The sequence below is a fragment of the Eremothecium gossypii genome, chromosome II, assembly GCF_000091025.4.
Source record: "Eremothecium gossypii ATCC 10895 chromosome II, complete sequence".
NCBI lineage: Eukaryota > Fungi > Ascomycota > Saccharomycetes > Saccharomycetales > Saccharomycetaceae > Eremothecium > Eremothecium gossypii.
Window position 1 is genome coordinate 648540 of NC_005783.5, and position 13839 is coordinate 662378.

The 13839-nt window shown below is 49.0% G+C and overlaps 5 protein-coding genes across 5 annotated transcripts; 3 read left to right on the forward strand and 2 right to left on the reverse strand.

The window, feature by feature from the left end:
- Positions 1-173: 173 nt before the first annotated feature.
- ORC6 (origin recognition complex subunit 6) lies at positions 174-1418 on the reverse strand (the record flags this gene model as incomplete). The annotated part of the gene is made up of 1 exon (NM_208435.1): positions 174-1418. One exon carries the CDS (start codon positions 1416-1418, stop codon positions 174-176), a length of 1245 nt encoding a protein of 414 aa, NP_983082.1.
- A 291-nt stretch (positions 1419-1709) lies between these two features.
- SET1 (histone methyltransferase SET1) lies at positions 1710-4637 on the forward strand (the record flags this gene model as incomplete). The annotated part of the gene is made up of 1 exon (NM_208436.2): positions 1710-4637. The coding sequence occupies one exon, from the start codon at positions 1710-1712 to the stop codon at positions 4635-4637; it is 2928 nt and encodes a 975-aa protein (NP_983083.2).
- A 170-nt stretch (positions 4638-4807) lies between these two features.
- MSH1 (mismatch repair ATPase MSH1) lies at positions 4808-7675 on the forward strand (the record flags this gene model as incomplete). Its single annotated transcript, NM_208437.2, has 1 exon — positions 4808-7675. One exon carries the CDS (start codon positions 4808-4810, stop codon positions 7673-7675), a length of 2868 nt encoding a protein of 955 aa, NP_983084.2.
- An 87-nt stretch (positions 7676-7762) lies between these two features.
- Positions 7763-9427, reverse strand: NAF1 (RNA-binding snoRNP assembly protein; the record flags this gene model as incomplete). The annotated part of the gene is made up of 1 exon (NM_208438.2): positions 7763-9427. The coding sequence occupies one exon, from the start codon at positions 9425-9427 to the stop codon at positions 7763-7765; it is 1665 nt and encodes a 554-aa protein (NP_983085.2).
- Positions 9428-9830: 403 nt separating this feature from the next.
- YTA7 (chromatin segregase YTA7) lies at positions 9831-13811 on the forward strand (the record flags this gene model as incomplete). Its single annotated transcript, NM_208439.2, has 1 exon — positions 9831-13811. One exon carries the CDS (start codon positions 9831-9833, stop codon positions 13809-13811), a length of 3981 nt encoding a protein of 1326 aa, NP_983086.2.
- Positions 13812-13839: the final 28 nt, after the last annotated feature.

A 13839-nucleotide genomic window follows, 5' to 3' on the forward strand; every position in this document is an offset into this window, starting at 1 on the left:
AAGTCAACCGTCGGTTAACTAAGTATGCCTTGGAAGTGCAGTGTCTAGTTAGTGTGCGAGTGAACCCGGGCACTGCATGCAGTACTGCTCCATGGGATTTATCCCCCTTGAAACAACAGAACGTAGTTGCCGGTTACTTTCGGTACGTTACGGACGCCGGAGATATAAATAGATCAGGAACCATCACGTAACGAAAGATCTAACATAACCTTTTTCTTCCACTCCTCAAACTGTTCGGTGGACGCAATGACGTTACTATTTTGTAGCATGCTCCCTAGACGGATCGCCAGACTTTGCTCGAAATCTGCCGCATCGTAGTAATCGTACTCAATCTTTAGGGCGCGATACCAATTCTCCCCGTCCAGCAGCTCCTTGGTAATTTTCATGGCTTCCAGGACATCACTGGTGCTGTTAGAGCGCAGCAATGCACACATTTTCTTCAGCAGGTAATCGTCGATGGTCGGGTCACTGGCGCGCTTGCGGTGATGGACCACAAAACAGCACAGCATAACAAGACCGCAAACGAGCTGCGCAGGATACACTAGGTACGTGGCGTGCATCCCAAAACAGTCGAGGACCTGGAAGGCTACCCGGGAGGGCAGCTCGAACTGATTACACAGCCCGACGATTTCCTCAGGCGTGATGCGGTAGTACTTCTTGTACAGCATGTTCCATTGGTTATACTCACCACGCTTCTTCCGCGGCGAGCTCTGCGCAGACTTAGTCGGCGAGCGTGTGGGGGATTTGAACGGCGACTTGGTCGGTGAGTCAAACTCAGACTCATCTGGGTCGGGCTCAAACCCGCCTGGAAAAATAGAGCGCCGAGGTGATGGCTGTGGCGAGGCATCTGGTTCGTAGTCTTCATCTTCGTCCTCGAACGCCAGACGCCGCCGCGGGCTCGGTTTGACCGGCGACATCGGCTTGCTGGGTGACAGCTGTTTTGTCGGCGACAGCTCGCCCGCGCCAGGCAGCGTCACGGCGCCCGCGCGCTTTACCGGCGTCCCGAAGAGCTCAGCGCGCAGCTCTACCGGATCTCTCGCCGACAGACGCCCCCCATCCTTCTTCGGACTCGGCGACAGGTTGAGATTGCGGACGGGCGAGCTGGTCCACAGAGTCTGCTTGAACAGCCCCACCAACTTGACCGTTTTGCGCGGCTCCAGCGGGATCTTCTCCCGGTAGTACTGTAGCTCTGGCTCGTACTTCTCGCTCAATTTCTCTGCTGCCAGGTAAGCACAGATATGGCACCGAGCAATCTCCTCCGGTTGCTTGAGCATTACCTTGTTCAGCGATACGTTGTACAGTGTGGCTGTTGTCGCAGCCATTCTTTTCAATCTGCCGCTGTTCCAGTCGGGCGTCTCCTCCTGTGCATTAAGCCCGAGGATCTCACTCACGCTCTGCCGCACCTGTGATACTGACATGTTCTCGGCCGTTGCTACCCACTCAATCCAACAAAGCCTGATTTCCTAGCCCCAAGTAGAGCTAGTGCTGGTTTACTTCCGAACAGAACCGGCGGTCTGGACACCTTCTAGTTGCTGATGCGAGTTAAGTTCTCATCAGTGGACGCGACGCGATGCAAAACGAGAACATAGGGTCACGTGATGACATTTAGCAGTCCGCTTTGATATTTCATCCGAACTTATTGATCAAACACAGAAGCTAGTAGCCTAGCCAGTTAGAGCATAGGGGAATTCTCTTCCATCGCATCGGATATGTCTGGTTATTACAACCACGTTAAACACCAAGGCTATTCTCGCTATGGACAGAATTCGACGGTGCGGAACGGACAACATGACGGTCTCAGGTATCGCAATCCCAGTCCGGCTCACAATGGCACAAACGAGGGCGAGGGGTTGCAGGGCTCCAGGTACGAGAACGCAGGAGGCGTAACACATGCGCGGCGACCTCCTCCAGTGGTAAAGTGGGGCGAAGCGGCGTTTCGCGCAAAGTACCACTATTTTGACGTTGAGGAGCGCAAGCTGCTCCATCTGGACGAGATGAAGCATTGGCAGAATGGGCGGCTGCCAGCCAATGGGTACGTACTGGTCGCCGACGCGGGAAGCAAAGGACGACCAGTGATGCGAGAGCGTAATCCCGAGGAGCAGGCCGTGGATCCGCGTGGGGCGAGGGCTGCACACACGGTGCGACGAGTGCGTTCGCTGCTGACGGCGCTGCCGCGGATACCCTACGATGCTCACTGGGTGGGACCAGAACCGCCGAAGGAGGTTGTTGTTTTTCCAAAGCAGCGGGAGCAGGCGCTGTCGGTCCAGGATCCGATCATCAAGAACTTCTTTGGGACGTTTGGCGAAGTCGCGCATTTTGAGAGCTTTAACGACCCGAACAACGCCTTGCCGCTGAATATATACCTAGTAAGATATATCAATGTGGAAGGCAACCCGGATAGTCCCTACAAGGCAGCATATAAGGCCGTGAAGCAGTTTGCAAAGCAAGATTACCTGGTTTCTGGTGCCCGGTTTGCGGTACGATTGAATATGAATGGCTTTCTGCAGAAAACCATCGATAAGTTCGTGACAGAGAACCTGCAGCGCGCCGCCAAGCTACGACATGAGCAGGCTAAACAGCAGTCAACTGTGCAAAAAGTAACCAACGTATCCGCAGTGCCCTCTGGAGTTCCACCACCGAAAATTCCGCTTGGCCTTGAAAGAATTGTAAACAATAAACCGATACTGCGTGTTTCTGCGAGGTTTTGCGCGCTGCATGGTATCACAAGCGAAGATTTCAAATATGGATTGAAGAACTATCATTGGACGCGTGTGATCAATCATTACTCAGGCATATACATTATCTTCGATGACATTGCAGAGGCTGAAAAGTGTCTACAGATGGAGTCGCTTAGACTGACCTTCTTCTCACGTAGGAGGAAAATCCCCGTAAAGATCAAGTTTATGTTAATAGAACCTAGCCACCAGCCACCAGCCTCTCAACCCCTAACAGACCAGGACGAGGTACCGAAGGTATATGAAACCGAAGCTGAATTGATCGAAGAAACACTCAAGCATATTATAAATGAGCTCAAAACAACGTTGTATAAGGATATTCGGAGAAGATTACTTGGACCTACAATTTTTGACGCATTAAACCCTGGGAATTATCCGGATATTGTCGCAAGAAGACAGAAGGAAGAGGAGGCAAAGAAAGAAAAAGAGAAGGCTATGGTAGAAAAGACTAAGAAAGAGGCGCCTTCAGCAGCTGCCTTTGATATCTTCAACCTGTATGGTACAGCATACAAGAAACGTGATGGTACCAAGGGAAAGAAGCGACATGTTGCAGAAGGGCGACCAGAGGAAAGTTCTGGCAGAAGACGTATACAATCCAAGGGTACTGCGCCAATGGCACATATGCTCAATTATGAATCCTTGAAGGTCAATGGTACAGCTAGCCCTATCAAGGAGGCCGAATCTGAGACCTGTTCTTCGGATGAGGAAGACGATGATAACTTCGATGTCGAAATGACGGATCAGTCGAGTATCAAGAAGCTCAAACGCGAATCAACAGCTACTACTCCAGAGCAGGAACCACTGCAAGAGAGGGTAGCGGGATTATCTGCTGAGAGGACCAAGGAACTTCTCAGCTATCCAGAGAAATACAGACCTCTAGCTGGCGACCAACCTGAACCGATATACCCTGAATTTCTCATTGAGAAGTATGATGATCCACTTCTTTCTATTGTAGATTTACAAAGAAGCGTAAAGGATAAGGAAGATATGGAACTGCTAAAGAAAGTCATAGCATATGATAGAGAAGAAGTCAAAGATGTTATCAATGACATCGAATTTTTTGCCTGGAGGTTACATAGAGATTACAAAGAGCATAAGGAAAACATGCAACACCAATCTAAACTAAGCGAGTCCACCTACAAGAACTTGCTGAATGCTCACGGCGGATGTTTCAAGCAGCAGGGATTCAGGAAAATGCCAGACAAACTAAAGTCTATTTATCTTCCACACAGGCGTAAACTAAATCAACCGCTGAATACCGTTTATCATCATGGAATCGAAGACTTTGCCAATACAGACAATAATAAAATGGATACTGACCCTCCAGAAGACACTTTCACTCCGGAGCAAACGTCCTCAAGGGTCAATAGGGCTCTGCAACGCAGATTCCAGCAGGATATAGAAGCCCAGAAGGCAGCCATAGGTACCGAATCAGAACTGCTGTCTTTAAACCAATTGACTAAGCGCAAAAAACCAGTTACCTTCGCGCGCTCTGCCATTCACAACTGGGGCCTTTATGCGCTGGAGCCAATTTCTGCAAAGGAGATGATCATAGAATATGTCGGTGAGCGAATCCGACAGCCCGTTGCGGAGATGAGGGAAAAGAGGTATCTAAAGAGCGGTATCGGCTCGAGTTACCTATTCCGTGTTGATGAGAGTACCGTAATTGATGCGACTAAGAAAGGAGGAATCGCGCGCTTTATAAACCACTGCTGCGACCCAAGCTGTACAGCTAAGATTATAAAGGTCGGCGGTATGAAACGAATTGTTATTTATGCTTTGCGGGACATCGCAGCTAATGAGGAACTGACTTACGATTATAAGTTCGAGAGGGAAACTGATGATGAGGAAAGGCTCCCTTGCCTCTGTGGAGCTCCAAATTGCAAGGGATTCCTCAACTAAGGCTGCAAACTTAGGCTCAGACTGTCTGTATATATTATATAAAAACTTGCCTATCTTGAATTAAATATCTGCATATTTTCAGCCTCTTGAATTCTCAGTCCGCTGATAAAAAACTGATTCGACATCGCGCATAGTTGCATTTCTCCTGTTAAATCGGACATGTGGGAAACATGCTATTGCATGTTGGTACCCTGTTAAGGTGCACAGGACACCGTATTCTTCGGCGATACACTATAGTTCCAGCTGCAAGAGATATTAATCCCGTTGTAGCGAAGCTGAAGTTCTCTTTGGACGTTATTCCTGCTACACAGATCGAAAGCCAGGAGTCCGATGACAGCGAACCAAACAAGAAAATCGACAGAGGGAATAGGATGTATAGTAATTCCCTACCCCCTTCGCTGCAGTTTGTCCGTGATATGATGGATAAGTACCCGGATTATGTGCTGCTGACGCAGATGGGATCATTTTATGAACTGTATTATGAACATGCAGAGAAATATGCACCCAAGCTGAATATCACGTTGACACGGCGTGAATATTCACATGGAAAGGTACCATTTGCAGGGTTTCCTCTCGAACAGCTGAGCCGCCATCTAAAGGTCCTAGTGAAGGAGTATGGATATAGTGTTGCTGTCGTTGAACAATTTCGTAAAGACGATATTGCAGACAATGAAAGATACAAATTTAACAGAAGGGTAACTAGGGTGGTTACCCCAGGTACCTTCATTGATGAGGCATTTGAAAATCTTCAAGAAAACCAGTTCTTGTTGAGTGTCGAGTTTCCTGATAGGTGTATGGAAAAACTATCAGATCCTTCAATAAAGGTTGGGTTATCCTGGTGTGATATTTCGACCGGTGAACTGTTTGTGCAACAAGTGCAACTGAAGGGCCTTATATCTGCTATAACGAAGATCAAACCGCGAGAGATACTACTTTCAGAGGACCTACTTGCATATCAGATACAAAATGGTAACTGGTATCCAGAACTGGTGGAATTTAAAAAGTATTTCATAAAGTACTATAAGACTCCGAGCAGACACAGGACAATGGAGACATTTTCTCATTTATTTGCATTTGGGGCTAATAATGCGTCCAAAAGGAATTTAGACATAGTCCTCCACTCCCTTTCTCAAAAAGAGACCGCTGCATTACGGGCCAACTTGACATACATTGAGCAACATCTTCCGGAAATGCTGGCTAATTTAGCATTTCCGAAACGCAGCCTGACCACGGACAGTATGCAGATTGATTCTAGGACTAGTGCTGCATTAGAGCTTCACAATACCTTTAGAGACAATTTGAAAAGGGGCTCTTTACTTTCTGCCATACGCAGGACCGTGACCCCGTCAGGTACAAGGCTACTAACACAGTGGCTATCTGCTCCCAGTATGCACCTGGATGAGATTAAACAAAGGCAAAATCTGGTACGGTTATTTATGCAAAACCCATTTGTGACAGACAATCTGATTGCTCAATTGAAAGCCACCGCAGATATGACTCGCATATTACAAAAGTTTTCGTTCAAAAGAGGCGATGCAGCCCATTTGCTTCAGATGGCACAATCCCTTCAGCAATGTTCTGCTATTGGCGACACTATTCACTCATTTACCACAGAAGGACCGATTTCAAAGGATTTAGCAGCTGTTTTGGACAAACTAAGCTCTGCACTGAGATTTGAAGGTGGCATAGTTCAGGAGATCTTGGCTGCCATTAATTTGAAAAAGTTTAGTGAATTTGAGGGCCCTCAGTTAGTAACTGCCCCTGAAGATGAACCAGCATTATCTTTAGAAGATTCTAATGAAACAACAGAGTTCCCTGTCCATCCTGGTATGTTAAATCCTGAAGTTTCACCAAGATTAGGAGATCTCTATTCGAAATATGATAAACTTCTGACTCGGCAGCAGCAGCTCTTGCAGGAATATCGAGACTTTTTTGTGCATACACACAAAGCGCGCACTATAACCACACGCAATAATAAGCGGGATACAGGTTATGCTCTCTACCTCACAGGGGGGGGTAATTCGTTGAAGAAAATACTCCGGAACGTTAATGAAGGCGCTGAAGTTGCGGATTCCAGATTTAGAATAATTAGATCATCAGCAAATACATGTTGGCTATCGCATGAACCGTGGAATGAACTGGGAAAAGCCATGCATCTAACCACCTTGGAGCTTTTAGATGAAGAAAGATACATCTTGGACAATTTACAGAGAAAAATAATTACGTATAGCACAGAGATTAGGGCTATTGCGCAGACAGTTGACTATCTAGATGTCCTTTCATCGTTTGCGATACTTGCATCGGAGAAAAACCTAGTTTGCCCCCAGGTTGATGAAAGCAGCGCATTGGAGATCGTGGGGGGCAGACACCTCGTGGTGGAAGATGGTTTGCAATCAAGGGCGCCAGGGAATTTTACTGCCAATGATTGTAGCCTACAGAATGGTGATATATGGATTGTAACCGGACCCAACATGGGAGGAAAGTCAACATTCTTAAGACAGACAGCAATCATTGTGATATTGGCCCAAATTGGCTGCTATGTTCCATGCGCCAGCGCACATATTGGTCTGGTCGATAAAATATTTAGTAGAGTTGGCTCGGCTGATGACTTATACAACGATATGAGTACATTTATGGTAGAGATGTTAGAGACCAGTTTCATGCTGAAGGGGGCAACCAAGAGATCCCTTGCTATATTGGATGAAATTGGCAGGGGCACTAACGCAGAGGATGGTGTTGGTATCGCATATACTACGTTGCATCACATGCTTACAAAGAATAGATGCCGCGCGCTCTTTGCTTCTCACTTTGGCCGAGAATTATCAGAGCTAGTGGAGCAGCACCTCCCTCCTGGCGCACGGAAAAGAGTCCACTTCTACAGGACAAACGTCAGGGAACATAATGGCCGCTCGTTCTATGACCACAAGATTACGCCGGGCATATGCCTGAGCTCGGATGCAATTCGCGTGGCACAAATGGCAGGATTCCCACAGGAGGCGCTGGATGTAGCGCGCAGAGTCCTGGCGGCTTCAACGTAATGCACGTATCTTGTTTGATATAGCTTGCTATTTATTGTACAAATTTATAATATGACAAACCGGTGTGACCTCAAACAGATATTCTAATTAATGCGGAGGTTGGTGTTGCTGGTAATTGTACGGGTACGGGTACTGGTTTTGCTGGTTTTGCTGGTTTTGCTGTTGCTGGTTCTGATTATGCTGCTGCAGTAGTAGCTGCTGCAATAACTGTGCCTGGTTATACTGACCTACAGGAGGTTGCGGCGCCAGCTGCTCTTGGTACTGCTGGGGCGGTAAATACGTCCCTGCATACTGCTGAGGAAAGTGAGGTGGTGCATATTGCTGAGGGTTGTACTGCTGCGGCATCATAGCCGGGTGGAAAACCTGCTGCATCGCCGCATTATGGTACCATTGGTTTGGTGCAGCCATTGGATCACTCGTAGGATACATCTGCGGCTGGGTTGCCTGCGGAAACGCTGTCTGAGAGTACGAAACGGGTGGTGCGGGTTGGGCGGCAAGTGGCGCGTACGGCACCGCCGAATGAGCAGGCTGCGCCACAGAGGCTCTCTGATCCTGTGGCCTGCTGTGTGAGGGCGGTACTGGTCGTTGCTGACGAGCGCTGCGCGGTTTGTACGTCGGCGCTCTATCGCTAGCGCGAGCTAACGATGAGGGCACCTGCATGCGAGGCAAGCCGGTCCGCCCTTCCAACGAGAGCTTCCCGCGCGGTTTCTCATCTTGGTTCCCAGCCTTCCGCTTCTTCGCCAGCTTCTTCTGCCGTTTGAATTCGGCCTCAGCCTCGTCGTCAGAAAACTCCTGTTCATCTTCTGGCACTTCCTCGTCTACGCCGTTCGAGGCATCGGTGCCGCGTACCTGCTTGATCTCAAAGGTGTCCAGCCAATGAGCCTTTGGCTGCACCAGGAATACCTGCGCGCCCAACTGGTTCTTGAACAGCTCGAACTTCTCGGCAGCGTCCTTAGGGAACGTCACCCTGTAGAACGGGTTCGAAAGTTTCCCAAAGACCTCGCAGACGGGCCCCACAACCGTGCGGTCCGCCAGACAGAAAATCGAGCCTTCCTGCAGCACCCGCTGTTCCCCGGAGAGCATGGCCTGCACAATTATGTTCTGGTCGAACGCGGATTTGATCGTGCCGATCTCCAAGATCGGAGTGTCGGATTCCACAACAAAGTCGGCCGGGATCTCCGGCAGCGGCTCCTCCACAAGCTCGTTCTTCGAGCGCACGGGCCCCTGTGGTGCATCCTCCTCTTCGTCCAGCTCGGCATCCGAAAGCGCGGCGTCGGCCTCATCAGCACTGCTCTCAGAGCTGCTGTCGTCGCTGCCGCCCTGCTCTGCGCTGCCGCCGTCGCTGCCACCTTGCTCCGCGCTTGTCTGCATAGCAGCCGCAGCCGGTGTCGCGCCGAGCCCCTCCTCGTCCGAACTCAGGCAATCCGCCTCGCTGACGTCTTCCGGTAGTTCCACAGTCACCGTCTCGTCCGCCCATTGCGCGCCAGCCCTAAGACCGGCCGCAACCGTCTCCCCGTCCGCGACGAGCGCGGCAGAGCCCTCACCAGGCTGGGTGCCGTCCGCGTTTTGTGTGTGAATGTGCTCTGGCGCAGCTGTGCTCGAGCTCTCTGCGCCTTGTGCTTCCCTATCCGGCCCAGTCGCATCATCCGGCTGTACCCCGGTTGTTGAATGTGTCGCCTCGCTGTCTTCTAGTGCCATTCTCCCAATATCGCTTGCGCTGCGCAGTGCTGCAGCTACAGAAGCCCATCGCATCGCTCGAGAAAAGGCATCAATTTTCACGTTTCTTTTTCAACCGTTTCCCGTGACCACATCAACGCGCAGCAGACCTCAGATACCACGTAATAGTGCCTCATGCACAGCCCCAAAATGTCCAGCACGTCTGCCAAGGCGTTCGGCACCCTGAGCTGCCCCTCTCGCTCCGAAGCTGAGGCTGGATACGAATATCACCATATACGAAGGGCCCGCCACCCCGAGAAAGGCATTTTTCCCTTTGAAATGGGTTATGTGACGATGGTTCATGAGTTGTGCAGAAAAGCAGGGAGGGAAAGACGAGTCATTAGCATCGAAGGGCAGCATTGTGTAGTCTTAGTGTCGTATTTTTGGATCTGCAATAGGTTTTTGATTTATCTCTCGGTCTTCGATTTGATAGAGAATCATGGCGCGTCATACAAGGAGATCGCATCAGCACGTGAACGACGAAGATACAGGTAGCGAAATATACGATAAAAATGGGATCAAGCACACGACGCCGAGGTCGCTGAAGAAGATCAATTACGCGGAAATCGAAAACAGTTACGATTATATGGAGGACTACGATGAAGGAGACAAGGAAGAGGAGCCTGCAGAACTGGAGAACAACGGGCGGAGCAAGGGACTGGTAGGCCGCGAGCGCGGGCGGGAGCCGGAGGAGGACGAGGACGAGGAGGGGCCAGTCCGGGGGCGGCGCAGCCGGAAACGCACTTATGTGGATGTGGAGGAGGACGAGAGCTTCCACGAGGAGGAGGCGGAGGACGAGGACGAGGAGGCGCTGGACGACGATGAGGACGAGGACGAGGAGGAGCGGAACTGGCGGCGGCGGCGCGAGCACCAGTTTGTTGTAGAGGACGAGGATGATGACGAGGACGAGGAGGACGACTATGGAGCACAGAAAAAACGCGGCAGGCGGCGGACCCGGCGTGGCAGGTCGCGGCTAACAGAGCGGCGTTCGCCGCCACGCAAGCTGCGGACACGCCGGACGCGATCGTCTGTGAACATGTATGACAGTGAGCATGACGGGACTGGCGAAGCGTTGACGCTGGAGGACGAGATTCGGGAACTGCAGGAGGATTCGCCCATCCGCGAGAAACGGTCGCTGCGGGAGCGCACAAAGCCGGTAAATTACACGCTGCCCCCACCCCTGACTGATAACCAAATGAACGTTGATGGCACTGCTGCACCAGCGTACGGGAGCTTCCATTCTCCCAGAGGCAAGCGTGGGCTACACTCGGGACAAAGTTTTGGACCTATCAGGCGATTGTTTCCAACGGGCGGCCCTTTCGGCGGAAACGATGTGACAGCTATATTCGGCCACAACACCAACTTTTATGCAACGGCTCAAGATCCGACTGTGGCCAATAACAAGTTTATCGATTCGGACTCTTCAGATGACGAAATTTTGCCGCTGGGAAGTACCCCCAAACCAAAAAGCTCCGAAGCTAAGAAAAAGAAAAAGCCGGAGATTGCAGATCTGGATCCGTTAGGAGTAGATATGAATATTAATTTTGATGACATTGGCGGTCTGGATAACTACATAGACCAGCTGAAGGAGATGGTTGCGTTGCCGTTACTCTATCCGGAGCTCTATCAAAATTTCAACATCACACCTCCGCGTGGTGTGCTCTTCTATGGGCCACCAGGTACGGGTAAGACGCTTATGGCTAGAGCGTTGGCAGCGAGCTGCTCAACTGAAAAGAGGAAGATTACGTTCTATATGCGCAAGGGGGCCGATATCCTGTCGAAATGGGTTGGCGAAGCTGAGAGACAGCTTCGACTGCTGTTTGAGGAGGCTAAGAAGCACCAGCCTTCGATAATTTTCTTTGACGAGATTGATGGCCTGGCCCCGGTTAGGAGTTCAAAGCAAGAACAAATCCATGCCAGCATCGTATCTACCATGTTGGCGTTAATGGATGGAATGGACAATAGGGGACAAGTGATTGTAATCGGTGCTACTAATAGACCGGATGCAGTAGACCCTGCTTTAAGACGACCAGGTAGATTTGACAGAGAGTTTTATTTCCCTCTGCCTGACATACGAGCCAGAGCGAAGATTCTGGAAATTCACACCAGGAAATGGCATCCTCCAGTATCAAGTGCGTTTATAGAAAAGCTTGCTTCTTTGACGAAAGGATACGGTGGAGCAGATCTTAGAGCGCTATGTACAGAGGCGGCCTTGAATAGCATTCAGCGAAGATTCCCGCAAATATATCAAAGTGAGGTCAAGTTGGCAATAAACCCAAGGGAAGTGCAGGTTAAAGCTAAAGACTTTATGATTGCTATGGAAAAAATTACACCGTCTTCCGCGCGGTCGAGTGGGAACTTGGCCGAACCCTTACCTCGTACCATAGCGGTTCTGCTAAACGATCAGTTCGAGGAAATAAAACAAAAATTGAATAGCATTTTGCCTGAAGCGTCAAGTAAGTCTCATCGCGGTTCTTCGCTAATTAAAGAATACCTGGAGTACGAAGATGAAGAAGATGAAGAAGATGGAGAAGATAATATCGAAGGCACAGGTATCCACTCGTCGAACGGCTTCAGCAGACATGAATTTTTCAAGATGCTTGATCAGGCTAGGACCGTTAAACCAAAGTTGTTAATAACAGGTCCGGCTGGCAATGGCCAACAATATATTGGTTCCGCGCTTTTGCATCATTTAGAGGATTACAATATTCAGAATCTTGATTTAGGCACATTACTCTCGGAAAGTTTAAGGACAATGGAGTCCGCTATTGTGCAGACATTTATTGAGGCGAAAAAACGACAACCATCAGTAATCTACATCCCTAATGCTGATATTTGGTCAAGAACGGTCCCCGAAAGTGCCATAATGACCTTGGCAAGCTTATTTAGATCTTTGAAAACGAATGAGAGAGTGTTACTTTTAGCTATTGCGGAAGGCTTCACCGAAGAAGAGTTACATAACACACCTTTGTCGTTATTTGGCTTTGACCTGAATATTGTCTCTATTAGAGAACCATCTACTGCCCAAAGACACAACTACTTCAAAACTCTCGAAGAGTTACTGAAAATGAAGCCCACTAAGTTTCGAGAGAAGAGGAAAAGAAAAAAGCCACTGCCGGTACTACCCGTGTGCGATACTCCCAGCAACGATGATATCGGTTCTGATGGTGAACTATTAACCGAAGACGAAAAGTTGAGGAGGAAGTTAAAATCATACCATCACCAAGACATGAAATTGAAGAATACTTTGAAGATAAAGCTTTCCGGTCTGATGGATCTATTTAAGGGGCGTTATAAAAGATTTAGGAAACCGCCCATTGAGGATTCCTTGCTTATTCATCTATTTGAACCAGAAGCCTATGCCTCAAATCCTGAATGGCAACCGGCTTATGTAAGAGAAGATGACATGATTTTAGAAGTTTCAACCGGCAGGAAGTACTACAATATGGATTTGGATATTATAGAAGAAAGGTTGTGGAACGGGTATTACTCTGAACCGAAACAGTATTTGAAGGATATCGAGTTAATTTACCGCGATGCTAATACAACTGGTGACCGAGAGCGTATAATAAAAGCGTCAGAGATGTTTGCAAACGCACAGATGGGCATTGAAGAAATATCTACGCCTGAGCTTATCCAGGAGTGCAGGGATACACGTCAAAGAGAACTATTAAGGCAGCAGTTGTATTTACGCGACCAGCAGAAAAAGATACACGAGGAAGAAGCTAAGCTCGAGCAGGAGAAAAAGGATCCGACTTTTCCAAATGACGATAATCATCCAGAAGAGGCCGACTTAAGCGTTGGGGCTGGACAGCAATTGCATAGCCCATCACAAATGTCTCATGAGGCTTGTGAAAGCCACGCAGAAGATGGACTGGGGGTACCACATGGCTTTGAAAATAACACATATGCTATTGGAGATAACACACCAGAGACGATCGATAACGGGTCTCCTAAACCCCTAGAGGACTTTTGCGGGGAAGACAAGACTGTCCCTGACGACAAATCCGTGCCAGAACGATTTGTTCAAGAGGGAGAAGCTTCTGAGATGGGCTTTATCCCGAAAACACCTTCCGCCAGACCCGTCTCCATGCACTCAAATCCATCAAGCAAAGAATCCGTAGTTGCTCCTATGCAAAAGACTGGGTTAGAAGTGAACAGTATCGAGGACACGTCAGTCGCTGTTCAATCAGAACTGACCCGCGATGAAGACTTACCCATGACTCCTGAACCGGCCTTTATCCTGGATGAAACCGTTTTAGCGAAAATAATCTCGATGTTGAAAACAAAAACACAGGGATTTACAGTCGAACAGCTGGAAACATGCTATGCTGCCGTACTGGAGCTAGTATGGGAGGCGAGATCGTCATGGGATAAAACAAGTGTCATTAAGCAAATAGAAAAATATATAGGCATGTGAGCCCGTTAGTAGGACCAAGTGTATCTAA